The 26220-nt window shown below is 46.9% G+C and overlaps 3 protein-coding genes across 10 annotated transcripts in view; 2 read left to right on the forward strand and 1 right to left on the reverse strand.

Moving 5' to 3' along the window:
* TBC1D9B (TBC1 domain family member 9B) overlaps positions 1-2890 on the forward strand; it is a 38111-nt gene extending 35221 nt beyond the window's left edge. For all 4 annotated transcript variants that reach the window (XM_073355370.1, XM_073355367.1, XM_073355366.1 and 1 more), the window contains one exon: positions 167-2890. In XM_073355370.1, the coding sequence (XP_073211471.1) occupies positions 167-862 (696 nt within the window). In that variant the 3' untranslated portion in view covers positions 863-2890. The remainder of the gene's footprint in view (positions 1-166) is intronic.
* A 3464-nt stretch (positions 2891-6354) lies between these two features.
* On the forward strand, positions 6355-15177 carry MRNIP (MRN complex interacting protein). Of its 3 annotated transcripts, none has more exons than XM_073355374.1 (7): positions 6355-6477; positions 8604-8663; positions 8752-8849; positions 10011-10083; positions 10499-10638; positions 10912-11014; positions 12840-15177. In XM_073355374.1, exons 1-7 carry the CDS (start codon positions 6418-6420, stop codon positions 13512-13514), a joined length of 1209 nt encoding a protein of 402 aa, XP_073211475.1. In that variant the 5' UTR covers positions 6355-6417; the 3' UTR covers positions 13515-15177. The 3 variants fall into 3 exon arrangements, with proteins under 3 accessions (XP_073211475.1, XP_073211476.1, XP_073211477.1); XM_073355376.1 differs by lacking the exon at positions 6355-6477 and adding an exon at positions 8426-8497; XM_073355375.1 differs by lacking the exon at positions 8604-8663.
* Positions 14883-23225, reverse strand: SQSTM1 (sequestosome 1). 3 transcript variants are annotated; one of them, XM_073355372.1, is made up of 8 exons: positions 22855-23225; positions 20252-20371; positions 18120-18349; positions 17787-17943; positions 17422-17505; positions 16523-16767; positions 16034-16241; positions 14883-15188 (listed from the first exon to the last, which is right to left on the reverse strand). In XM_073355372.1, the coding sequence occupies exons 1-8, from the start codon at positions 23033-23035 to the stop codon at positions 15031-15033; spliced, it is 1383 nt and encodes a 460-aa protein (XP_073211473.1). In that variant the 5' UTR covers positions 23036-23225; the 3' UTR covers positions 14883-15030. The 3 variants fall into 3 exon arrangements, with proteins under 3 accessions (XP_073211473.1, XP_073211472.1, XP_073211474.1); XM_073355371.1 differs by having other exon boundaries at positions 17422-17508; positions 22855-23220; XM_073355373.1 differs by having other exon boundaries at positions 17422-17508; positions 20252-20347; positions 22855-23214.
* Positions 23226-26220: the final 2995 nt, after the last annotated feature.

The following is a 26220-nucleotide window of genomic DNA, read 5'->3' on the forward strand; positions in this document are numbered from 1 at the left end:
TCCTGCATCATGACAACATAAGCTGCTACTTGGAGGGCATGATCTAATACAGGATGATCTAATAGGAGTCACTGCTTCTCAGTAGGTGGCTCATAGTTCATCCACCATTGTAGATTTAGTGGAGGTTTCATAATCTTTGCTGTGGTTTCATTTTCTGTTTTTAAAGGAGCAGTTTATAGAGTTATGCAAGACCCTTTACAACATGTTCAGTGAGGACCCAGTTGAACAAGAGCTGTACCATGCCATTGCCACTGTAGCCAGCCTCCTCCTACGAATTGGGGAAGTTGGAAAAAAATTCTCCAACCGACCCATGAAGAAGACTGATGACTGCAAAGCAAATAATACCGATGCTGAAAGTGAAGAGGAGTCACCAACGTCTGAACACAGTCAAAATTCAGCAGTGGAGCAGCAACCCCAAGCTGACCCTGAAGACAGAGCTTCTGGCGATATCCAGGCTGGAAAAACCCATCAGGAAAAACAAACTCCAGGAGATGGGGATGGTGGAGAAGGACCAGGATCTCCTATACAGCTCCCGTCAGATGATGAAACCAAAGACGATATGTCCATGTCTTCCTACTCCATGGTTAGCACGGGTTCCCTGCAGTGTGAAGATATTGCAGATGACACAGTCCTGGTTGGTTGTGAAGCTAGCAGTTCAGCTGCAAGGTATGGCAGCACCATTGACACTGACTGGTCTATCTCCTTTGAGCAGATCTTGGCTTCCATGCTTACAGAGACAGCCCTGGTAAACTACTTTGAGAAGAAGGTCGACATTGGCCTGAAGATAAAAGAGCAGAAGAAAGTAGAGAGGCAGTTCAGCTCATCCAGTGACTATGATCTCTCCTCCTCAGTGTCAGGCTGAACTCAAGGAAAGCAGTAATGTCTCAGGTGATAAAGGGTGAGGCTATAGACATTGGGCAGATGGCAGGAGTTTTTTTACCCAGACCAATAACTACACAACAACTACAGTAGATTCTGCTGAATAAGTGGCTTGTCACAGTGGCTGTTTAACATAGACACCTCTCTGGAGACCTGGCTTGGTGGAATTACATTACATTCTCAAGAGCATGAAAGCTATTAGAACTCGATAGCCCCATAGGCTTGCAATTACCACTGTAAATTATGCATGTCTGCCTCTGGTTATCTTTTTTAATGAAGTTTTATTTCAAACACAGCCACTCCATGCCCTGTCCTCATTTGCTATAGATTCCTGGGTAGTTTTGTACAGAAGATGCAGCCCAGCTTGAAACTCTGTACGTCTTTGGCTGTCACTCTGTGATCTAAGCAGTATGTCTAAGTGCTCTCAGTCCTTGGCCTATAAAATAGTCTTATTAGGTTCTTAGATACAGTACTGTAACTTGACAAATGTATTGCAATCGTATCCCATTGCTCCCAGCATCCTGAGACTTTAATTCAGTAGTTTCTCAAATCTGGAGGCTTCTATGGATGTGATTTGCCATCCCAGTAGCGTGTGGTTTTTCAACATTTTACAAGAAAGTGTCATGTAAACACTTGTTTTCTAAGCCTCTGTTTTTAACTCTTTGACGCAAGGAATTGATGGTTTTGAATTGTGTCTGAAGCCGCAAGCTCCTTGACATTGATGCATAAGAAGCAGTAGGACCCAAAAAGATATTGGGTCTGCCAAGGGTTTAGATCGTGGATGCAAGTCCTAAACTGGAAATCAGCTTACTGGAGCCCAGTTGTTACAAGCTGTTGGTACACAGATCTGTTTTTCTTACTCTTGTTGCTTCTGACATTAGTTTGTTCACAACCTTTCTGTCAGCACAGCCATTAGCTTTTAAAAGGAAAATATCTTCTGTAATTTAATTTCCTGGCAATATTTTACTTCATTTTAATATACTAATGATGGATCTGATTTTTAAAAAGATCCATAGTAAATTTGTCATAAACCAGTCAAATATCAATGTATGACCCGGGCTTACAGAGCCCATGTCAATCACTGAATTATCACAGAGCAAATATATCACTTGGTAGAACCTTAACAGATCAGTTTCTCACTGTGGACAGGGCCACAGCAGATCTAATTTGTATGAGGCAGAAAACTTACATGAGCACCTGGTGCCACTTGTGACTGTTCCCTGTAGGCTCTCTGAAGTACAGGGCTTTCCAGGAGCATGTGCATCTCCAGGCTGCCTGTACAACAGGAGTCCAAAGAGCTGTTTACACCTCAGTCCTGAGAAGTAAAGCAGAAGCGGGAGCAAAGTTGTGGTGCTCTCCTCTCAGCCATCACTCTAATACCTGAAATCTGAACAGACTAGCTCACCTGCGAGTTTAAAAGCTTATATAGCTGGAGGGAGTGCAGCTACAGATTACCCTCTGCAAATTAACTGTGGACCAGAGGAAAGTAGACACTCCATTTGGAAACGGTAACTTCCCTGTGGGAGGGCCTCCCCTCCCAGGAAGCATCATCATTTCTTTTCATACAGACCTGTTCATCTCATTACAAAAGCATCTGTGTTCCAGTGGCATGTGCCTCACTGGCAGAGAGCAAGAATGTTAGCATGGGGCTGGTGCAGACCCAGTACTGAGGGTGAGCCACATTGGTGCTTCTGGCTGGTGTTCAGAACAGACAGGGATGACAAAGACTGGAGCCAGCTGATGGATGTTCCCAAGTAAGGTACCATTTTATGCGATGTTCAGTGTTACTTCCTTTTGTGGTGTTCTCTCTGTATTCACAGCCAATGCATATTTCTTAATTCTCTGCCTCCTCTGTCATGTACCTCTGGAGAGCAACTCTAGTAAAATTGCTTTTACTAATTCTTCAGTAATTTATTGTAATTTTTTTTAAGTACAGGTAATACATGTGATTTTACATTGTCTATGTCTGATCTGTCATGTGCTCAATAAATGAACCAGAATCCACACACCGCCCTGGACTGGCTTTCACTTTATCAGCTGAACACTGCTTACCCTCAGGGTGTCTGAGCGTATGATTTTTCCTCACTCCATAGCTAGGTTGTATGTCCGTGATTGTTGCCTAAGGCAGTAGACCCAATGGATGGCCTGTGTCAGCTGACTCGGGCTCAGAGGTCTCAGGCTGTGGGGCTATAAAATTGCAGTGTAGCTGTTCTGACTCAAAGGACCCTCTCGGGTGGAGGGGAGTCCCAGTGTGAGAAGGAGGGTCTCACTTTTCTCTCCCCATCCCCTCCACACAATTCCCATCTCCCTCACAGTATCAATGCCAGGAGACTGCCACTGCACACTGATTAATCGCTATGGGGATGCAAAAACATGTCCCTTCTTTCTGACTTGCAGTGGTCACCTTCATGATTATTTTAATCAAGGTAGGCCTGAGGCTTCTGTGGAAAAGCCTTTGCCAACTGTTACAGCGGTCCTGGGGCACTGAACAACTTAAACATTTTTATTGACTTTGGAATATTAATACATCAGATGTTTCCACATGGAAGCAAGCTGTTTGAGTTAAGAGTACACCAAAAATTTTGGCTAATAATCCAGAGGATACAATTTAGGGTGTGATTATATTATATATGGGGGAGGGATAGCTCAGTGGTTTGAGCATTGGCCTGCTAAATCCAGGGTTGTGAGTTCAATCCTTGAGGGGGCCATTTAGGGATCTGGGCCAAAAATTGGGGATTGGTCCTGCTTTGAGCAGGGGGTTGGACTAGATGACCTCCTGAGGTCCCGTCCAACCCTGATATTCTATGATAATCTGTGGTTTCAGAGTAGCAGCCGTTTTAGTCTGTATTTGCAAAAAGAAAAGGAGTACTAGTGACACCTTAGAGACTAACCAATTTATGCTCAAATATGCCACTAGTACTCCTTTTCTTTTTATGATAATCTATATTACAACTCCAAGGAACCACCACCAAGTATGAGAGATGCACTGCATTGTGCCAGACACTGTACAGACAAGTCACAAAAGATGGTCCCTGCCCCAGAAAGCTCACAAGTCTAGGTTTTGGACAGACTTCAGTAGGTGGACAAAACAAACAAATAGAATGGGAGTGGGTTGGGAGGACATGATAACGTGAACAGTTAGCAGAAACACAAAGTTTCATAGATACTAAGGTCAGAAGGGACCATTATGATCAAAAGTTGCAGCTTGCACTTGCCTAACTAGGTCAGCAGTGATTTGTATGCTTTAGGGCAGAGGTAGGTATTAAGGGACGATTTAAGAGGATAAAGTTCTCACGTTTTGATGGGAAGATTTTCAATACACAGCTAGTGGCATAGTAGAAGGTATGGAGGTACCTTAAAGATACATGGGCAATTGATGTTGGCATCAATGCAAGAGCACAGGTGGGGTAATTGACAGCTCGGTACTTTAGATCTGATAGGGTGGGGCTAAATGGGAAAGGTAAGAATATCTAATACAGTAGAGATTGCAAGCCAAGAAAGACTGAAAGGAGTAATGTGGTCAAAGAGAAGAGCCAGCAGCATTTTGAATGGACTTGGGAAAATATAACTAGTATCAAGCACAGAGAGGAGGAGAGGACAGTAGTCAAGGGATGAGGAAAGGGCCTGACTCAAGACCGACAGAAAAGGTGGAGGGGAGAGTTAAAGGCAGATCTTGTTGATTTCCTATTTGAAAAGGTCAGAGAGATCCTGTGCAGAAAGGTTTTTGGACACTTTCTGCTTTTTGGTTCTTAGGCAAATTTATGGCTGATTTTTACAAATAAAAAATGTTACCCCCCCCCCCATTACATTAAAAGAAAAAAAATCTTCCAAAGGCACATGGAATAAGCTGCCAGCAACTCTGGGTAGCCTTATGTGCTCTCCAGTGCACTCCTGCTGGGTTTTCTCCTAAAAGTGGAAATTCTAACAATAACTCTTTGTAAGTACTATAGAAAGATTCCTTGTTGCCTATATATATATTTAAAGATTTGATTGACCAAAGAAGCTATAGTTATCTTGCATGTACTCCTGTGTGATCTGAAATAGGGAATAGAAGAGTTTAAAATCCTGAATATTTTTTTCTCATGAAAATCTTTAAAATGTCAGCTGCTTCTATGAAATAAACACACTTTCTGGGTACCTAGATTCTATTTAAAGACAGGGGAGTGGGCATTTAAACTGCTATGGTGCTCATGAGTAATAGAGGCCATTAAGTAGTGAGGGCAGGAAATAGCATTGATACACCCACAAATGGTTGTCTTCAAAAAACTTGGGCGTGAGAAAGAGCTTATGGGGGGAAATTGATTAAAAAACAGGTCTGGGGATTCTTGAAAAATTCACATGAACCAAGCAACCTGCCTGGAGGAGAGACATGCTGGGTTCCAAGATGCTACAGCAGTACAAATACAAAAAAATCGCAAATAAACTTACTTTACCACTGCTGACTGCATTTGAAAAGTCAAGGAGCTGTGCTAATAGTAAAGAAAAGCCTTTTTCGTACCAGTGGGGAAGGAAGAAAATTGTATTGCTTAATCCCATAAAGTAACTGAACAGCTAGAGGTTATTGGACCCATCAACTCTAAACGGCATGGAATACGGCCTAATTACAAACTAAATGGATGAAGAGAGAATCCATGTAGCCAAGCACTGATACCCAATGTCTCACATTATATACCCAAAAGCAAATGAAAAATCTGCTTGCTTATGAACACTGATAGAAAATTTCTAGATGAACCTTGAAGGTGTAATGACAAATATCAGTCTGAGTTGGCAGAAGCGTCTTGATTGATTATAAAATAGAATTTAGGCCTAACCTAGAATAGGGCCTGTTGGTGCTAGGCCCTGTACAAAGTTGGATAAACAGTCCCTGCCCCAAAGAGCTTCCAGTGTAAACAGACTAAACAGACACAGAGAAAGGGATGCGACATGCAAGCAGCGGGGTGGTTGGCGAACGCTAGGGTGAGGCTCAGTTTGGAGGATCTGCTGAGCAGAAAAGCAAGGAAGAGGGGCTGTAGGAGGAAGGGTAAGAGCTAGGAAGGAGACCGCATGCGGAGCGGCTGGGGTGAGGAAGAGGTGACAAGACACAGGGGCACTGAAGCAACCAGCTGCTAGTATTTACATATCAGCGCTCGGGAGGAGCCTCCACAGGACGGTTTTACAAATGGCACAGCCCGAATCCGTGAAAACCGCCCGTGCCTCCGGGCGGGTGTTAAGCTGCAGTTCCTCGGCCGGCCACTGGGTGGCAGGAAAGGAAAGCGGGGGGGGGGGGCGGTTAAGGGGGCAAGGCGGGAGACAGCAGGGAACAAACAAAACCTCCTGTCGGGGGGGGGGCAGGGCTCGGATCTCCCTTTCCTCCGCGCCGGCACCACAACCCCGGGGCTCCGCGCAAGAGCAGACTCCGCAGCTCCGGCAGGGGGCGGGGTTGGAGGACTGCGGGGAGTCGGTCCCACAGAGCGCCCCGCTGGCGGGGGGACGGGCTCTCAACCGGAAGTAGAGGCCAGCGTGTGCGGCCGGAAGCCGGGGGGGGGGACGCTCCACGGGATGGGGCAACGGTTCCGGGTGCTGAGGTGCTTCTCCTGCGGCACCTTCCAGGTCCACCAGGTGGGGCAGCTTGGGGAGTTAACGGGAGGGTCTCTGGTCTTTGGGGGGGGGCGGTTTCTGGGCGGGGGGGGCGAGGTGCTGGGCGGGGGGGCGTCGAGGTCTGGGGGGGCGAGGTGTTGGGCGGGGGGGCGTCGAGGTCTTGGGGGGGCGAGGTGTTGGGCGGGGGGGGTGGCAGCGTCTTGGGGGGGCGAGTTGTTGGGCGGGGGGGCGACGAGGTCTTGGGGGGGCGAGGTGCTGGGCGGGGGGGCGTCGAGGTCTGGGGGGGCGAGGTGTTGGGCGGGGGGGCGTCGAGGTCTTGGGGGGGCGAGGTGTTGGGCGGGGGGGTGGCAGCGTCTTGGGGGGGCGAGTTGTTGGGCGGGGGGGCGACGAGGTCTTGGGGGGGCGAGGTGCTGGGCGGGGGGGTGGCAGCGTCTTGGGGGGGCGAGGTGTTGGGCGGGGGGGCGTCGAGGTCTGGGGGGGGCGAGGTGTTGGGCGGGGGGGGTGGCAGCGTCTTGGGGGGGCGAGTTGTTGGGCGGGGGGGCGTCGAGGTCTGGGGGGGGCGAGGTGTTGGGCGGGGGGGCGAGGTGTTGGGCGGGGGGGCGGCAGCGTCTTGGGGGGGCGAGGTGTTGGGGGGGGCGGAGGTCCTTACTCCTGGGGGAATTCCGCGCCAAAAATTTAAAATTCTGCGCCCAGTCTACATTTGTTGTAAATCGCACTGTCATGATACAGAGATTGCATGACGGTATTGTATGAGATGAATTGAAAAACACTATTTATTTCATTTATCATTTTTACAGTGCAACTCTTTGTAATAAAATAATATAAAGTGATCAGTGTACACTTTGTATTCTGTGCTGTAATTGGAATAAATATATTTTAAAATGTAGAAAATCATCTAAAATATTTAATACATTTCAGTTGGTATTCTGTTGTTTAACAGCGCAATTAAAACTGCGATTAATCACGATTTTTTTAATCACGATTGATTTTTTTGAGTTAATCGCGTGAGTTATGTGCGATAATTAGGGCTGTCAATTAAATACAGAATTTGAGTAATAATTCTTTTAAACTACAATACAGTAGCTTATTTACTGCACCCCTCAGAAGCAGTGCAAAGGTTTGGGGAAGTCAGGGTAACGGAGGAGCTGAAGGAGAGGGAAGTAATTGCTGGGAAGGAGCCTGGGAGTGAACTTGGAGAGTTGTTGGGTGTGGGTGGGAGAAATATAGAACAGTTGGAGTTTTTGGGTTGTGGATTGTTAGGGAGTTGGGGAGCCTCACCCATGTAAACTCTGGCTGAGCCCTAGCCTCTGTCAGTCAGGTACAGCTGTCCCATCCCCATGTGTCCCTGCACCTTTACTCAGGCACCTCTTGTGTCCCTGAGCTCCGCTCAGCCACCCCCATCCCCTTGTATCCCTGCACCCCCTTGTATCCCTGCATCTATTCAGCCCCCCACTCCAGTCTGTCCCCGCCCACTAGCGAATCTGAACCCCAGTCTGTGACCCTCCCAGCAGCCCTGTGTGCCCCCCTCTGTCTGTCCACCCCCTATCCCATGCCTTCTCACCTGGCCTCGCATGCAGGGTACTGTGAGGAACGTAGCCTCTTCTCACTATTGCCTGCTGGCTGCAGTGGCCGGTGAGCCAGCTTCCCTCTGTTCTGATGCCACAGCAGCCCCTGGTGGGCGAAAGGCATAACTGCAGTGCCTCTCCAACATAAGGTATTTTCTGCAGAGGAAAGAAAAAATCTGCAGGGAATGTGAATTCTGCGTGTGTGCAGTGGCGCGGAATTCCGCCAGGAGTTGGTGCTTGGGGGAGAGGAAGTCGGGGGGAGGGGGGGGAATCCTGCATGGGTCTCTGGCCTGGGGGGTGGTGAGGTCTTGGGGGTGTCCTGCAGCGGCTCTGGCCAAGGGGGTTCTATAGGGGTGCTCTGGCCTCAGGGGGCTGAGTCCTGGGGAGGTCTGTTGAAGGCATTGCAGGAGCTCAGAGATCTGTCCAGCTGAAGGGAGACAAGCAGCTGCAGCCAGTGTAGGCCTAGAGCAGTACAGGTGGGTGATGTCTCACTATGTGCTGGGCAGTTGGGGCCTGAAGGCAAATGGCACATCCCTGCTATTAGACTCAGTGCTGACTGCTCTCCTCAAATCATTGTCTTAGGTTAAAAAGAGCAAAAAATGGAGCTGCAAAATGTGTGGTGAGAAGCAGTTGCTGCTAAAGGTGAGTGTGCGGAGACTGTTTCTCTATGTTGTGCTAGAGCCGGAGCGAGACCTTCTCTCCCTCATCTGTGCCTTAATTTCCTTTTCAGGCTTATGGCCAAGGCTCTGGATCTGACTGTAGACGCCATGTCCAAAAATTAAACTTGCTGCGGGCTGGGACAGAGGTGGCAGCTGAGGGAACATCTTGGTAGAGTATTGAGTATTTCTTATCTGTTCCTTTATTTTAATATGCAAGTCTCAATGAATGCACTCAACATCTCAGACCTCAAAATGGAAACTACATACGCTGATCTCTGGAGGGAGTGAATTTCTTACAGTTGCAAAGATGTGGAACACAATCGTGTCAAGCAGATCTTAGGGACAAATTATCCATGGAACATATTGTCCTAACCTTGTTTTTTCACTAGAAGTCCTGTCAAATAAGTTCAGTTGGTAAATTGCACAGATTGTGTTTACATAGTTCACATGCAAAAATGCAGTGGATGATCTTTGAAACTGGCCCTTTTTGTTTACTTCCTGACTGACTGTGGGGGTGGTGACCTATTGCACAGACTCTGTTTAGCAGTATTGGAATAGTGCAAGGGTGAGTCCCAGTCCTCTCAGGTTGGGAGGCTAAATGAAAATCCTCACCTCCTTGTTTGCGGTGTTGGAATTCAAGTAGTTTCCATTAAGTATCAGTGGGCATTCCCCACTGCTAGTGCTGAGAGGTTTGTTTAATGTCAGCAGCTTGGGTGTAGTGGTCACTGTGCTGGAAAATCTGGCTGTTTTCTGTTTCCATCACCACAGAATTCAGTTGTGGGAGACTGATCTCAAACTCTCTAGCTGTTAGTAGAACCTTCTGCTTGTTTGTAGCAGTCAGTCAAAACTAGCTGGGTGACCCAGTGAAGTGTGTGTAGTGCTTCAACATTAGGCTTTTCTATATTTTTCTCTGTGTGGAGAGGAAACTATTGCTGTTCTCAATGGGCTTTAAGAAGAATTTGACTTTTCCCTAACTGATTAGTGTAGAATCTGTGGAATTAAGCAGGCTGCCCTGAAAGGCACACTCCTATATCTCTCGTGCTGATTAAAAATGAACGGGTTGTGTGAGCATTGAGCGTTGTAAATGAGCCTTACTGCTCTGGGTAGGAGAAAGGAGACCTTCCGCCAACCACCCAGTCCACTTGCAAATATCTGGGAAATAGGCCTTACCATATCTACTGGCAAATCCTATAGTTCACATCTGCTGTTCTGTGGACTTGTTTTCCTACATATGTTTCATCCTGCTCTCTGTCCCTGGTGCTAATGGTTAGGTGCATATAGATGTAAGACAAATACCGTAGGAACCCTAGGCTAAATCTTTTATTTTTAGGTGTATAGAAGAACCACTGAATGACAACAAAGAGAACACAGCAGTTCCACAGGAAGAAAACATGGGCTGGCAGGTAAGATACTATGAGACAAATGGTATCTACAAAGCTAAATCAAACACCATCCAATTGTAAAGTAGCAAAGAGGGTCCCATGTAGTGCAGCGGCAAATGTTCCTTCCAAATTTTTCTGAAGACTGTGTGCTAGCTATAAAACAAATGGAGAAACTAGCCAGTGAGTGGAGAGGCTCCAGGACAGTGTGTGAATGGGATAGGATGTGTGGAAGCTCTGCTCCATGATGATGATGATTGATGATGTTTTGGAACATAACCACTAATACAGCTCAGTTTGGGATCTCTTCCCATGAAATGCTGAGCTCACTAAATTCTTATTGAAGCCAATGAAAGTTAGGACTTTAGTATCTCTGTGGTGACTCCACCTGTGGGGGCTCCTTGGAGGAATCATTCTGAGTCATTCTACAATGTTGTAGGAAGAAGAGGTGGAATTCAGTCCCGTGGTCAGCCGCTGGAATAAGTATCTGGACAAGGACAGTGAAGATCAGGAGGAGGAGGTGTATACAGACAGAGAGCAGCTGAACTCCCATAAAAGGAAGATTGTGGAAGAACAAAGGTGCAAAAATAACTTCTTCCATAATCCTTATTTTAGCTTGATGGTGGGGATTTGTTGGGCAGTATTTTGGGCATGTTCACTGAATTTAGCTGAGGCTGCAGTGACCAATCCAAACTGACCTGAGGAGTGTTGGGTACTTGGGGATGAAAACCTCACCTCTTGGCAGATCTGTCAGATCTGGCAGATTTATTGTCCCCTTTTTTTATCTCTGAAATTTCCCATCTGAGCTAATCTAACATCTCTGTGAATTCCCATCTCCTGCTCCCCTACCAGGAAACGCAAGAGCAGCTTCTGCCACAACGATGCTCAGGAGTGCTTTGAGGAAAAGGGAATTTATGGGCTCGCTGATCAAGCCAAGAAAGTCAAAACCTTTGAGGTATTTTGTTGCAGCAAATGCTTCCTGCCTCTAAATTATTTTCTTTGGCCTTGTATGTGTGCTTCATTCAAAGGTGGTTATAAAATCATTTCCCCTCCTTTCTCCCATCCTTCCATGTAACCATCTCTTTGCGGGGGAGGCAGGAGGACTAAATCTGCATAACAATAGTTTATCTTTGAAGTTTATAGTTAGACAAATATAATGCTGTTTCTGTGTAAACTAGCCCCCTCTGCCTGACTCTCCCATCAGCAGAGTGATTGCATGCTCCTCACCAGTAAATTGGCTATAGATTAGGGTTGCTGTCAAAATCTCCTGTTAGCCCAGCTACTCTGTTGACCTTATATATTATGGTAGTGGGGGGATGGTGTCATGTAAGTATCGTAGCACCTCACAACCTTATGTATTTATCCCTTGTACGGGATGGGGATGTGCTAACCATCCCCATTTTACAGATGGGGAACTGAGACACTGAGAGACTAAGTGACTTGCCCAAGGTTACACAAAGTCTGTGGTGGAGCATGGAATTGAACCTGGGTCTCCAACTTCCCAGGCTAGCACTGGACTTGGCTGGCCTTCCTCACTGCTCCTTGTATCATGCTTTCCTTGCTCTTGCCACAATTGGGCAGTGACTGCTTGTAATTAACAGTGTAGTGGGTGGCTCTGGCCCTGTTATGAAGGAGTCAGTCAGAGGGTGGTGGTAACAAGTATCGAATTTGCTGAATATGCGATCAGTGAAGAGATTTCACAAATAATTATTTACTCTGCCCCTTTCTTAGTTCAGCTTCATTGATCCTCTGGTTGAGAGGAGTGAAATACAGCTTCAGTAAATAAAGAGCGAAGCTCCAGCCCATAATTCTTAAAACAAGCAGGCCTCCTTTTTCAAATCAGAGGTTGGATGAAACTGCACCCTGGGCAGCTGACTAAAGAAGAGGTGCTGAGCTACACCCAAACACCAGAGATCCTGGTTTCCTGAGCTTTCCCAGTCTGAGCCCTGTTTGTAAACAATTTTATACCAGCATAACTATATTTTAGTTAGCGATATAAATTTTTTTTAACCAAAATAATGAAATCAGTATAACTGCTAGTGTGGACCCAGTTTAACAGGTGCTTAGTGGTGTAGCTTATTCCCTCATTGAGGGGAGGAGAAAGGCTGGATGGTCTATAGCCTTGGACGTGGGAGACCCAGGTTCAGTGTCCTGCTCTGCCAGAGACTTCCTGTGGGACCTTGGGGTAAGTTACTCAGTATTAGTGTTCTCCATCTGTACAATGGGGATAATAGCACTGCCCTGCCCCCTGGGGGTATTGTGAGGGTACATACATAAAGATTGTGAGGCCCTCAGATACTACAGCGATGGGGGCAAAATGAGTACCTAGAAAGATAATGTATAGACAGCCCAATAGAGGTCAGGAGATCAAACCAGCAGGGTTCCCCTTTCATCTGCTTATTTAGGATTATATGCTGATGACTAATTAAGTGATGTGTTCTTTTATGATCTTTGTGTAAGTGAAATGAAACATTTGGATATACTCAACCTCTAGTGAAATACAATTTCAAAACTGCTCATATTCTTTGCACAGTAGAGCTGAGCTGGGCAGAGTGGGTTCTGCTTCATGACTGTTCTTTTCTACCATGTGTTAGAATAGCTGGCTCTGTACCAATCTCACCTCTCCCTGGAAAGTGAGGGGATGAGGAATAGCAGTGAGGCTGTTTGGAAGAACAAGATTACTTCTTGCATGTCTGTCTTGTCAGTTCTGTGTTCACCAGGCTCACTGTAGTTAGGCTATAGCACCAGCAAGCACAGCCATTTTGTCTTTCTTGTTACAGAGCAGGAAAGATTCAACAACTGTAGCTGAACAGGACTGTGGAGATTATATATGTAACAGCATTGTGGTTCCTGCTATCAATGAGTTTTGGGTACCTGAGAATACACAAGCTCCAGAGTCAGCTGATGTCACCGTGTCCAAGTGGGAAAAATTTCTCCTGTCTCCCAGCAGCTGTAATAATGGTAACTTAACCCTTGCAGCACAGAAGAACAGTTGGAAATTAGAGACACAGGGGGCCTCTGCAGGAAACTTTCTAATGGCTGATGGATATCCACAGCAGGAGGAAGATTCTGTATCTCCAGGCACAGGTGCCCAAACTGAAAAGAGCTTCACCAACAATAAGTATATAGCACAGAAATATACCTCAAAGCTTCATAGCACCACACTGGCTGCCAGTGTGCAGACTGCCTTTGACATCAGCCATGCAGCTATTGGGGATGTGCTTTCTGGAAAATATAAGGACCACCTGATTAGGGCAGGGTCTGATGTTGCAGAGAATAATGAAGGCAGGTTGTACTTGGCCTGCACTGTGATGCCAGCAAACTGTTTATCTAAGGACACTGTGACCTTTGCTTCTACAGATCCTTTTGCTAACTCTAGTGGTGTGCCTCAGTGTCTTACTGCTCTAAATAGCAGCCTCTTTTGCACAGATGATGATTTTGATGATGATCTTTGAAAAGTTCCAGGCTCTACACTTTGACTGGCTAGGCTTTTACTTTTCTAGCCAGCCCTCCTACTTCTGCTGTTGAAGTGACTCACTTCAAGTGAGGCATAGTGTAGCCTAGTAAATACCATTAGTGTTTCTCAGTTTGTTAGAACATTGCACATTTTCATGCTCCGTATTTTGCCAGATAGATGGGGTGTGGTGAAGTGTTTCCTTTTTAAGCTAGAGTTGGAGCATTTATGCTTATCACCTCTATAAAAAGCTGTTTTTAAAAGCCTGGGTTTTTTCCCCAAGGTGTGTGATGATCCTTAAAGCCTGTTGGTGTCCCTAGTTTAACAACCCTAGCTGCCTATGGAAATGCTATTGGGAAGGACAGAGTCTTAATCCCTCACTTTCTTCCAAAGTTAGAATTAACATGGAATGAATATTGTGAGGGAAATATCCCTGATCTTTCTGTTTAGAGAAGAAAAACTGACCTATTAGACTTTTTCAATTCAGGGCAATTATTGTGGGGTTTCACTGTTCACCAGTAACAGACTTGGTTTGTAATACACCAGTTTCCTCGGGTAGTGCCTTGTACTCTCCCAGCAGCTGTGTCTGAGGAGGATGTTGAAAGGTGGGCTCTTGATCAGCTATAAGCACTAGCTGTGCTTCCCCCCCCCAGTTCCAGAGGCAAAGCCCTGCTGCTGCAGCACAAAGGTCACAGGCTGTACTGTACTGCTAGTCCCTGCTCAGGAGTACTGGGTGCTTTACCCTCTAGCACTGGAGAAGAGCTAGTGTTCTGAAAGGTTAATTCCAGAGACAAATGAATTAAGTGCATCTGTGTCATTACTCTTCTTCCATTACAAGTTAACAAACAGAACACTTGTGTGCAGGAAGACTGAGCTTCTACTACTCTACAATGAAGTAGGAGCCCTTACTCCTGCATTGACTGTTGTAGTGCAGACATGATTTGAGCCAGTCATTCCTCCTAGGGGGAGTAAGGAATTTACTAAGCGATCTGGGAAGTGGAGCTGTTCTCTCCAAGGGCTTGGAATTTGCTTCTGGACTAGTAGATGCTATTGGGTTGCTGGCAAAATAAGGCAAGAACCCTCCTCTGATACTTGTGTGAGCAGATACCATGAGGGTTGCACTGCTGTAGGTAGAGAATAGTTGCTGCAGAATGAGAAGCAGTTCTTGTCTCAGCAACATTCACAGCTTCTAGAAGTGAGACCATTGATTACTTCTTTACTTTGCCCAAGACCCTGAGTTCTCCCAGGTTGGGTGTTCTTCCTAAACTAAATTCCAGCCCAGATGTATTAGTGCTTTGCAGCTTGTCCCTGGAATGGCTAGGTTACCCTGCACATTTTACAGTCAGATATTTCACAAACAACTGAATAATTAAAGACAAGAAATAATATTTATTTTTCCTAAAAAGGAATCAGGAAAAAGAAACAATGACCCCTCTGGTAGGGAGACAAAGAATCAGCGTAGAACTGCTGTTCAGTTATCAGTTCACAGGAAAGTGCTCTAGCTTATGCAAATGCCATTAGGAACGAGGTGGTTGCTTGGAATACTGGATGGTATCCAGTGCTGCCCCAATGTCACATTTCTTTGCCTGGAGGAGACGGGTCAGCCATCCACCATCGTCAGAGAAACCCATGGAGAGCATCTGGGACAGAGATTCAATCAGGCGGGGGTCTGCTTCTGTTAAATCAAAAGTTACGAGTACAGAGTGGGATTATACCTACAGTTTAATAAACAGAGTAAAGGAGCTGAGGAACTTGTGCTGTACCTACATATCAACTATCTGTCACCATGTTGTATAGCGAGTTACTTATCAAGGATATATCCTTTGACCTGGCTTCCTAAAGAACTTAATGCTATACAGTTCAACAGCACATGCTTTATTGTAAATGCATGATCAAACTTGATCTCCAGCATCCTTGCATGAAGAATAGCTGGAGTCAGGTAGTGGCTATTATGGCCCAGTATTCCATTACTGGCTCTCCTTAGAAAATGCCATCTTACTCTTAAGGGGATGCTCATAACATCTCTGCCCCTTGTAGCAAGCAAGGACAGCATTTCCTAATTGGTTGGCTGAATTAAATATAGTTTACTTAGCTAACTGCTTATAGTGGAATATCCTTACTAAGCATCTCTGAATTTTCCCCCTGTAACACCTAGTATTTACTACTGCCCCATAAATCTTGGGTTTTCCAATTTTATTTAGTGCACCTGGCAGTATTTGTCAGACTATAATTTTTCCATACACAAACTGAAGTGAGGCAAAAGTGACAAACTATGAGTCATCCAGGGCAATACAAAAACTCAGCCTGAAGTTAACTTATTTCTACCACCACTCCAATGAAATGCTGCAAGAGGTGGCTACAAAGTAGCCTTAGCCATAGTTCAGCCACAGACAAGGTTTTCCGCTCTTTGTTCTTACAACCCATATGATGGACAGCATTAAAGTCCTAATACTAGCAACCCAAGGAACAATAGGCTTTATTGGAAAGGGACAGGTGGTTGACCAAAATATAGCTACGCACCTGGTGGGAGATGTGGGTAGAGTGCAGCTTCTCGTAGTCCTGTAGGTCCTGGTCTGGGGGGAACCTGAAATGGGTCTAAAGAGCTGGGACCCTGTGTCTCTGGAATTTGGAGAGACTGCAGTTCACCTGTGGACGGATCCACTTCTTTTGAAGATAAGTGGGTCCAGTCCTCATCACCCCCTGCAGAACTACTGGATTCACCCTGTTCCTGTAAGTGTAAAGACAAAGGAGCCAATGTCTTGCACAGTTCTCCAGAGTAGGATGCAAGCTCTGCTGTTATCTACCAACTACATGAAAAAGGCTTATTCCTTTCTTTTAGTGAGAGGAGTTTACGGGATTGAATGCTAAGAGCCCAACAGAAATATCTACGCTGTGATTTGTGCTATTGAAATCCATTCCAGTGATGCTACTTAGTTTATGGTAGGAAGAACCAGAACAGGGCAAAAAGGAACTTGTCATGTCTGTCATCTAGTAAAGGAATTCACGTACCTGCGACAGGAAATTGCTGTCTTCCATATGTGTGGATGGAGGCTCTATCACCATCTCCTGCATCTGCTCTGTAATAGAATCTTCTTTCTCAGAGACCGGTTCTTTACTCCCTTCTGGTTTGGGCTGGCCATTTTGGCTAGTGGCACTACCTCCAGGCTCCGAATCACTCTTCTGTGAACTTGGACACGGGGGAGTCACTTTGGTTTTTTGTCCTCCATGTTCGACATCAATATCTACTTCAATGCCTAGAAAACAGTTGAGGGGGAGAAGAGTCAGTACACTTGTCTCCAGAATACAGTCCTGGAAGTTCCTTCAGTGATCTCACATTAATCTGTTATTTTAAACGAGGCGGGGGTGGGGGGAGGAAGAAGTGGGGGGCGGGGAACTGTTCTATTTTCATCTACAGCATCTCATCCCCTCCGGGGTACCTGAAGGTAGAAGTCTAGCACTTAGAATTCCAAATGGAGTACCAGCTTGGTGCACATTTTCATGTTACTGTTGTACATGTGCTTCACCTCCTCATGTCAGAGAGAGGTGCTCATTACATTCACTTAGAGGACAAAGGAGGGAACTATAATACACACTCTCACAGGAGCCAGGTGAGTCCCTTGAGTCACCACTGATTCTTCCCAGTTAAATACTGGCATTACATAGTAAAGTAGCATATGCCTCATCTTTTGCCTCAGTCTGAAGAAGGACAATCCTAATGTCTCTCGTATGTTTGTTGGAGAATAGACCTTCACTCATTCCCACTTCACTGAGATGTGGAGAAACATGTGCCAAGCTGAGTGGCCAGAAATGGCTCAGGTCTCCTGTGAGGCAGAAGTAGGCCACTGTTCCTGTGGATACAAACTATGGTAAAATGCTGGATTTGGGATAGCAGATTAAAAGTCACTTACCAAGAGGACTCAGCATGGCTGCAACACTCTCCCCAACATTCTTTAAAAAGGTGACATTGTGGTCCTGCGACTGGCTGTTAAAGGCTTCTTTAAAAAAATATTTTAAAAAATTAGGTACTGCAGGTTAACAGAAATTAGGAGTACCATGCACAATCTATTTCTTCAAGTTTAAAGAGGGGTTTTGGTAATTCTACCAGACCATCCTATCACACACACACCCCCTCCCTTTAATCATTAAGTTCTAGCAAACCTGGTTTAAAAATACTTAAAAGTACAAACTTAATCCAAAGACTCCACACTACTCTGCAAAAGTGATCAGTTATTTCACCTTGAATACTTCATTGACCAAGTTATTCCATCCTTACCTTGCTCAGGGTCTGGATTTTGGGGTGCAGCACTGGCTTGTGCCTGCCCAGAGTTTTCACATGGAGTGGCAGGACCAGGGTGCCCCCAGCCATGCATCCATGCGAAGGGTGGAACCCCATGTCTCATCTTACGAAGCCAGCGACCTCTGGGAAACCACTGGGGAGGGGGAGGGCGGGAAAGTTACATGAATCCACATATTTAGACAGAGTATTCTAATTATAAGCCACAAGATACAGCTACCTAATATCTACAGTTTATCCTACATTTAGCTGTCCTCTACAGGCTCCCCTCTAGACCAGTCCTTCCCCATGATAGAAGTTAGTTTTGCTCACCTCAAATGGATTGAGCAGCGGGCTTTGAAACATGATCATGTTGTGCTCCTTGTGGATGCCTTTCCCCTCACAGGTGCTGCATAGGTCATAGTCTGGGCAAATAGTGCATTTGAATCGAGCACCTACCACTGGTCCCTCACAGCCATCACAGATCACATTGGGGTGCACCACATTGGGGGGACGCTCCTGGTTGCACTGTGAACGATGCTCACGTCTGCACTCCTTTTTCTCTAAAAAGAAAATGCCTTTATAGTACAAAGGAAACTGGTAGATTGCCATTTTAAGTCTTTAAAGGAGTATGATCCATTGAAAGTTTCTATACATGTATTTAGTAGTACATACTATGCACACATTAGCTCTTGTCATTGAAGCCCTACTAATCAGAGGTGCCCATCATGCCTACTTATGCACTATTCATAGGATTCATATTGAATAGGATTATGAGTGGAAGATGATGGAAGGAGCTGTCTGCAGTATGATAGTTTGAGAATCCCTGCACTAGTTTATATAGATGCTACTTGTAATATTGTTTAGAGGTTACAGAAACCACAGGATTTTAGTGGATTACTTCTTCTGAAATAGATGAGCATTTGTTTGAGTCACGTTCCCAATTATTTTAATTCAAAGGTATAAGGTATCAATCCTCAAGCCATTGTTTTTAGAACAATGGAAAGTTCTCCATTTACTTTAAGTTTTCCATTAGTTTAGCTGCACTCAGGCAAGAGTGCCAATTTTAAGATATGTGATTCCCTCCTGAGACTGGTAAATCTCCTTTAAGAGTTCCATCTTAGACTACTGCATTAGAGGTTTTGCTCAGACAAGAATTGATGCTCTTGCCTTCAACTTTTGCTGCTAACCACAACATCTAGTCTGTAAGAACAATTTTTTTTTTAATTCTTCCCTTCCATCATTAGTCAGGATACTACCTCTACTACACCGTTCGTTGTACGATTTAAACTAAAGACATACGCAGGAAAAAGCCAGCATAAATCTGGATCAGAGCATGATATTGAGACCAGTCTATTCAATAGCTCCTGACTAGTTCTCATGTGAAGGGGTATTTAAAAAAAAACAACCCACCACACCCACAAGAGTTCTAGAATAAGAGGTCTGCTTTGCTGAATATATTGCAATTGCTAGTGTCCCTCTCAAACTCAAAGCCAAAAGTCAGCAATGCCCCTCAAGTATTAGCTTTTCCAGGTTGGATTTTTACATTGTTGCTCCAGTGCAAGAATCGTTAGAGGACTGGTCCTCAGAACTAAGTATGTATTAAGGAAGTAGTTTCACACCCCAAACCTACACTTAATGAAATGTAATCACAATCAGTTTCTCAAGGCTGAGAATGGATAACTTTTTGCCCCACTTCAGCAGCCTTATAACTTCCACAGTCTATTCCATTCCTTAACTTGTATCATGTCAGTACCAAGATCCATCAAGTTTGTGCCCCATTGTTCCAGGCATCATGCAAACATCATAAGACACAATACAAACTTTTCAGAGAAGTTTAGAGAAAACAAGCAGGTTTAATAGACAGGAAGGGAGGGACAAGGAGCAGTGATATGCAAACTGTGCATGTCTCAGTCTTTGAAGCTATGCGAGCAGAGCGTAAAGGTATATGTGAGCACTGACTCCAACCATCAGAGTGCTACTATGAGGTATGTTAAAATGCTAGTAAAAATCAGAGAGGAGTACTGAATGAGTCATGATTAAGAATGAAATTGCACAACTCTTCTCATCGGTGGATAGTGCTAGTGAAGGTCCAGCCATGTTATTTTTTTTCTTAAAGTAACTATCCAATAATGTGAATTTTGTATTAGAGTAGAATCTGACAGTGGATTTTCTAGTTTATCCCCTGCTCAGCAAAATTGAATAGGGTTCCTCCAAGCCCATAAACACCTTTTTCATGCTTTGTTCACCCTGCCCTCAAGGGACCCATATCACAGTACCATCCTTGTAGCAGAGGAAGGCAAGTGTGCTTCCTTGCCTATTGCTCCTGAAGCAGCCAATGTGTTCACCCTTCCTCAGGTACTCCGAGTATTACCTCTGCCATACTCGGTAACTCATTACAGAAGCACAATGCCAACCATGCGTCTCTTTGTGGTGGTATAGCGGCTCTCAAGAGCTAAGGTTACCTTTGATGTAAATACGAAAAATGCCATCCTTCACATATGGCAGTGCCATCTTGAGTTCTTCGTCACTGGAGAAGGCAATCATGTCCCCATCTTCATCTGGAGAAGACAGAGATTGATAAACTGGATAGAAGTGATAATCGGGAAGAGATGCAAGTAAGTCATTGTTTTCATACAGTGACTTAGGCTCAGTAGTCTTAAGTATTTTGCTAAGAATGGAGACTAACGATCAAGCAACACCTCACTGCTTTGAATGTTAGAACCTGTCTGTTAAAGTAAAGAGAGACGGAATAAAAATGTTGATTATCTACCCTCGCCTCAAAATGGCACTTGGTTCTTACTCACAGAACCCAGATTAAGCAAAAGGGGACAGTAAAACCAATTACAGTAAAAGCTTTGTTATCCGGCATGTTGCGGGGGTGGAGGGTGCTGGTAAATCAAAAATTCCAGTTAACCAAGAGGGAGGGAGTTTGGGTGCAGGAGGCGGCTCAGAGATTAGCGTGCAGGAGGGGTTTTGAGGTGCCGGATCAAGGCCACGCTCACTTTGCGGAGGCACCCCCCCACAAGAAGGAACCTGTCTCAGCAGCTCCTAGGCAGAGGTGCGGCCAGAGGCTCTGCGCACTGCCTCAGCCCGCAGGTGCCGCCCCCAGCAGCTCTCATTGGCTGCGGTTCCCAGCTAATGGGCGTTGTGGAGCCAGCATTCAGGGCAGGGGCAGCACGCAGAGCTGTCTATCCACGCCTCCACCTAGGAGCGGCAGAGACATGTCGCCACTTGTGAAGAGCTGCCCAAGGTGAGCGCTGCCTGGATCCAGCACCCCAAAGCCCCAACCCCTTGCCCCACGCCCCCTTCCACACCCAAACTCCCTCACAGAGCCTGCACCCCCCTCCCACACTCCAAACCTCTTGTGGCCGTTCCTCCGCCTAGGAGCAGCAGGGACATGTTGCTGCTTCTGTGCAGCCACGCAGAGCCAGGTAAGGAGCCAACCGGACTATAAACCAGACTTAAAATGAAGATCAGAAATGCTGGTTTATAGAGCTTTCCAGTTGATCAAGTGCCAAACAACATAGCTTTTACTGTACTTAGACCCAAAGTTTGACCTACCTGAGAGTTCTATGCAGTGTTGTAGCCAAGTCGGTCCCAGAATATCAGGGCCAACTTCTGTTGGTGAGAGACACAACCATTCAAAAGCTCTTCTCTGTCACCAACAGAAGTTGGTCCAATAAGAGGTATTACCTCACCCACCTTGCCTCTCTACTTGAGAGTAGTTTGGTAGGGAAGTATCTTCTGTTTACACACCCACCACATTGGTATAGTTTTAAAGACACAAGCACTGCAGCAATGGTTATAGAGTGGAGGGTATGTTTAAATAAGTCTCACTGTGTCTGCAGTACTGCGTTGCCACAGCAGCAACTCCCATGAAGAAGCTAGGTTGCTGAGCTGTAGGTGTTCTTGTTAAGAACTGGCAGTGGAGGGAACTGAGAAAAATCTTACAAGGAAGCCATTTCACAGTAAACGAGTTAACTACCATCTGAAGAAAACAGGCCCCTCAGCGTAAGATATTTAAGAACTAAGTAGCTGGCACTGAAATATATGTTGCTCTTTAATCAGCATAAAGTCACTGTATGAATAATACTTTCAAGGAAGTTTGATACATCTCATGGAGAGAAGCGGGCAAGTCTCCTCAATGCTTTGCCAGCTTGGTAAGAGCTGGTCTAGACACAAAAGACATTGATAAGGAAGGAGGAGATGGATACTGTGTGAACTGAACTTCAGTTCATGTTAGTGAAGACTTGGCAGAACAGCAGCAAGAGCCTTTCTTTCTGTAATTTGAGCTAAGACAAGTCCCACTTTATGTACTTTCCTTCTAAGGGCTTGTCTTCACCCACAGTGCTACAGCAGTGCAGCTATGCCCTTACAGCGCCTTAGTGAAGATGCTCCCATCAGCATGGTTAATCCACCTCCCTGAGAAATGGTAGCTATGTCAGCAGAGGAAAGAAGTCTGTCCACACATGGGGGGAAGGGTGGGGTGTTAGGTCAGTATAACCAAGTGTCTCGGGGTGGAAAATCCACACCCCTGAGCAGTGCAGTTATAGGGACATAAGTGTAGTGTAGACCAAGCCTTAAGCATTTACAGAGGTACAAAAAAGCCTATGAACTTGTGTAAGCAAGTTAAGCTCTTGAGGCAAAGCTGTGGCACAAAGCATTGTTCCAAGAGCTATTTGGTGTTCCTGGCTTTCCTTCAGCGGAGCAGCCAGGTCCCCTCGGGGCACGTCCTATCGGATAAAAAGGAGATCAAGCTCTTAGTGATCTACCGTGGGGTCCTCCCTTCCTCTCTTGAGACCTCCGAGGTAGCTTAGAACTTGAAAAACGCTTATTGATCCGGGAGCCCGTGAAGTTTCACTGCGCCTGGGATCTCTGCTGAAGGCAACAGAGCCGGACAAACCAAGCCCCAGACCTAAAACCAGCTGGGCCGCCGGCGGCGGCGGGGTTTCCGTGTAGACACGCCAGGCCCCCCAAAGGTGCCGTTCAATCGCACGCACCCGCTACGGTCGAACCAGACCCTCGTGTGTCGCCCCCCCCGCAGGACCCCTCCGCGGCCGCTCACCCTTGTAATGCATCTGGAAGGTGCCGGGGGCCGCGCCGGCCCGCAGCAGCCCCGGGAAGATCTCGCAGACCTTGTCGCGCACCTCCGGGTAGCGGGCGGGCGGCGCGAGGGCGAAGCGGCGGATCTCGCGGACCGCCTCCTCCTTGCCCAGCAGGAAGGCCTTCACCGTCAGCGCGGCCATGGCGGGGCGGTGGCGCAGCAGGAATTCGAGGCGGCGGGCGGCTGAGGCTCCGGCGAGAGCGCGGCTCGGACCCGTGAGCTCCCGCCGGCCCGCCCCGCCTTATACCCCTGCTGGCGGGAGGCCGGGCCTGAGCCGGGAAAGTCCCCACCCCGCGGCGCCCCGCTAGGGGGAAGGCAGGGCGGGACCCGGCGCGACTCGGGCACCTTCTCAGCGCCCGGGCGGGGGGGGGGCTCGGCTCGAGCCTGAGGAGCTCGCGCTTGTAGGGCGGGGGGGGGAGGATGTGACTCTGAGGAGGCCGGGGGTGTGTGTGTCTAGATTCGGGGGCGGGGTCTGAAGCCTGAGGAGACGGGGGTGGGGGTGGGGGCGGGGGTCTGAAGCCTGAGGAGACGGGGGGGGGGGGCTAGGGCGGGGACGGGGGTCTGAAGCCTGAGGAGACGGGGGGGGGCTAGGGCGGGGGAGGGGTCTGAAGCCTGAGGAGACGGGGGGGGCTAGGGCGGGGGAGGGGTCTGAAGCCTGAGGAGACGGGGGGGGGGGCTAGGGCGGGGGAGGGGTCTGAAGCCTGAGGAGACGGGGGGGGGGGCTAGGGCGGGGGAGGGGTCTGAAGCCTGAGGAGACGGGGGGGGGGGCTAGGGCGGGGGAGGGGTCTGAAGCCTGAGGAGACGGGGGGGGGGGCTAGGGCGGGGGAGGGGTCTGAAGCCTGAGGAGACGGGGGGGGGGGCTAGGGCGGGGGAGGGGTCTGAAGCCTGAGGAGACGGGGGGGGGGGGGCTAGGGCGGGGGAGGGGTCTGAAGCCTGAGGAGACGGGGGGGGGGGCTAGGGCGGGGGAGGGGTCTGAAGCCTGAGGAGACGGGGGGGGGGGCTAGGGCGGGGGAGGGGTCTGAAGCCTGAGGAGACGGGGGGGGGGGCTAGGGCGGGGGAGGGGTCTGAAGCCTGAGGAGACGGGGGGGGGCTAGGGCGGGGGAGGGGTCTGAAGCCTGAGGAGACGGCGGGGGGTGGGGTTGGAAAGGCGGCTAGAGCCTGGCGTGGGGGCGGCGGTGAGGAGAGGGAGGTACTGGGAGGCAGTAGTGATACCTGATCCCGAGTGGGTGGCGACAGCCCACAGGGAACGCGCCTTGTCAAAGCCATAGGTAACCGTGACTCAGCACTTTCCCCTCTGCTCCAGTCAGAGGAGATGGAGGTGAGGAAGGCCTGCCTGACAGTAGCTGCCCACGCCCAGCTGATGTTTTGGGTGGGGATCAAGCCCTCCCAAGAGCCACAGGTAAACGCAGAAGGTGTTGCTGGCAAGTGGCTCCACAGGTGGCCAGAGAGTGAATGAAACTGATGTTCACACGGAGACCAATAGTTCACCCTTAGTGCAAAACCACTGAAGGTAATACAGATATACTGGGGAGGAATTTGGCCCATTGAGTCTAAAGCTCAATTTAGAAAGATGCAATTGGATTAAAAATAATATTTTAGAAAAAGAACAGTTTTTATCTACAACATCGGTAACAAGAGTTAATACGTTATTATTTGTGCTCTGGCAGCATCCAAAGACTCTTGGTTTGAGCACTGGCCTGCTAAACCCCGGGTTGTGAGTTCAATCCTTGAGGGGGCCATTTAGGGATCTGGGGCAAAAATTGGGGAGTGGTCCTGCTTTGAGCAGGGGGTTGGACTAGATGACCTCCTGAGATCCCTTCCAACCCTGATATTCTATGATACCCCGGTCAGGACTGGGGCCCTATTGTGCTAGGTGCTATACAAATACAATATAGACATGGAACTGCTCTGAAGAAGAAATGTATTTTAAACACCTATGGTACGCCTCACTCTTTACACTATTTGTTTACCTTTTGTGGTGCTATCTTACTCTTTTACTTGTACTAGTACAAATTACTAACCATCCATCGTAAGTCTATTGTTGATTAAACAGGTGACAGTTATAGTTAAGGACAGTTTGTGTTTGCTATTTAATCCACTGTGCTCATCCCCAAAAGTAATATAATACAGATTCTGCTGTGTGTTGGACTCTTGCCCCTCCCTGAAGTGTTTTGAATACCAACAGGGAGTGAGACAAGTTACAAGATTCAGAAATCTGTACATTAGAACTGTATTCATATTATTCTTCCTCCAGTGTCTTTTTATCCTTGTACACCTCTTGTGCGTTCCCCTTTCTGGTTTTCTCTTTTCTTTCTTCCTTTTTTACTCTTTCCAGCCCCCAGTCTTTTTTGCCTCTTCTCAACAAAGCCAGGAGTTTCTTTTTTACTTGACTCTGCTTTAACAGGGCTTTTTAACTCCCTCTATCTTCAGATTTCAACTAGGCCACTTTTGGCAATAGATGTGCTGAGGAAATCTGTCTCCCAGAACAAAAGAATGAATGGTTCCAAGTGTAGGAGACAAGCGAGAGGGTGCTGTGTTCTTTTAATCAAAATATAAAGCTCTATATATGAGCTTCAAATGAATGAGTGACTACAGATAATATTTAATGTCTCCAGCTCTCAGTATAATGGAAATATGATCCAGTTCACCTGAAAGTGATTTAACAAACCTTCAGCACCTTCCAGCAGCTGCTAGTGGGTTTTGATATCTGAGGCTTGTCAGCGTTTTTAAACTTGGTTAGTTAAATACAACAACAACAACATCTGTGCATCATTCAAGAACTGACAATGCTGAAGAATGAGATTGAAATTGGTGCTTCTGTTATTTTACAAAACAGCATCCAAAAACCTCCAGCATGGAGACATGACTGCATAACTTCTGCTATGCCACAGTATGATATCCAAGGACCTTCAGCACTGAGTGTTACTGTAGCTCTTGCTCTGGTGGACATGGCATCTGAGACCCTTTAACTTGTTGTGTTGCTTCCATAATGTTATCGAGCAGTGATAGGCAGGACAGAGTGCTTGGTGGAATGGGGCTCCAAAATCCATTCGCTTTGATAATCAGAAGGTGAATGTGTTAGTTAACAAGATTTGCCTCATGTTCAATAGGTACCATATACCTGCCCTCCTCTTAGTAAATGTAGCTAAGTAATTGTTCTAATAATCTCTACTGGATCTGGATTTTTGGGACATAAAAATAGCTGCTTGCTGACATCAAGAAGGATGTTTGGGGGCTTTCCAAGTTTGTTGGCAGCAATATTTGCAGATCAGATACAGTTGATAGGATTCTTAATCAGGTCAGATAAGAGTCCGGCAGGCAGAAGAA

The sequence above is a fragment of the Lepidochelys kempii genome, chromosome 8 (assembly GCF_965140265.1).
Source record: "Lepidochelys kempii isolate rLepKem1 chromosome 8, rLepKem1.hap2, whole genome shotgun sequence".
NCBI classification, from domain to species: domain Eukaryota; kingdom Metazoa; phylum Chordata; order Testudines; family Cheloniidae; genus Lepidochelys; species Lepidochelys kempii.

Excerpts from the sequence above, each read along its gene's own strand:
- MRNIP (XM_073355374.1), top strand. The coding sequence starts at position 6,418 with ATGGGGCAACGGTTCCGGGTGCTGAGGTGCTTCTCCTGCGGCACCTTC. Across the intron at positions 8,850-10,010 it reads GCAGCTGAGGGAACATCTTG|GTGTATAGAAGAACCACTGA; the intron begins GTAGAGTATTGA and ends TTTTATTTTTAG. Across the intron at positions 10,084-10,498 it reads AAGAAAACATGGGCTGGCAG|GAAGAAGAGGTGGAATTCAG; the intron begins GTAAGATACTAT and ends ACAATGTTGTAG.
- SQSTM1 (XM_073355371.1), bottom strand. The coding sequence starts at position 23,035 with ATGGCCGCGCTGACGGTGAAGGCCTTCCTGCTGGGCAAGGAGGAGGCG. Across the intron at positions 17,944-18,119 it reads CGCTGCTCAATCCATTTGAG|TGGTTTCCCAGAGGTCGCTG; the intron begins GTGAGCAAAACT and ends CCCCCTCCCCAG. Across the intron at positions 17,509-17,786 it reads AAATCCAGACCCTGAGCAAG|AAGCCTTTAACAGCCAGTCG; the intron begins GTAAGGATGGAA and ends ATTTTTTTAAAG.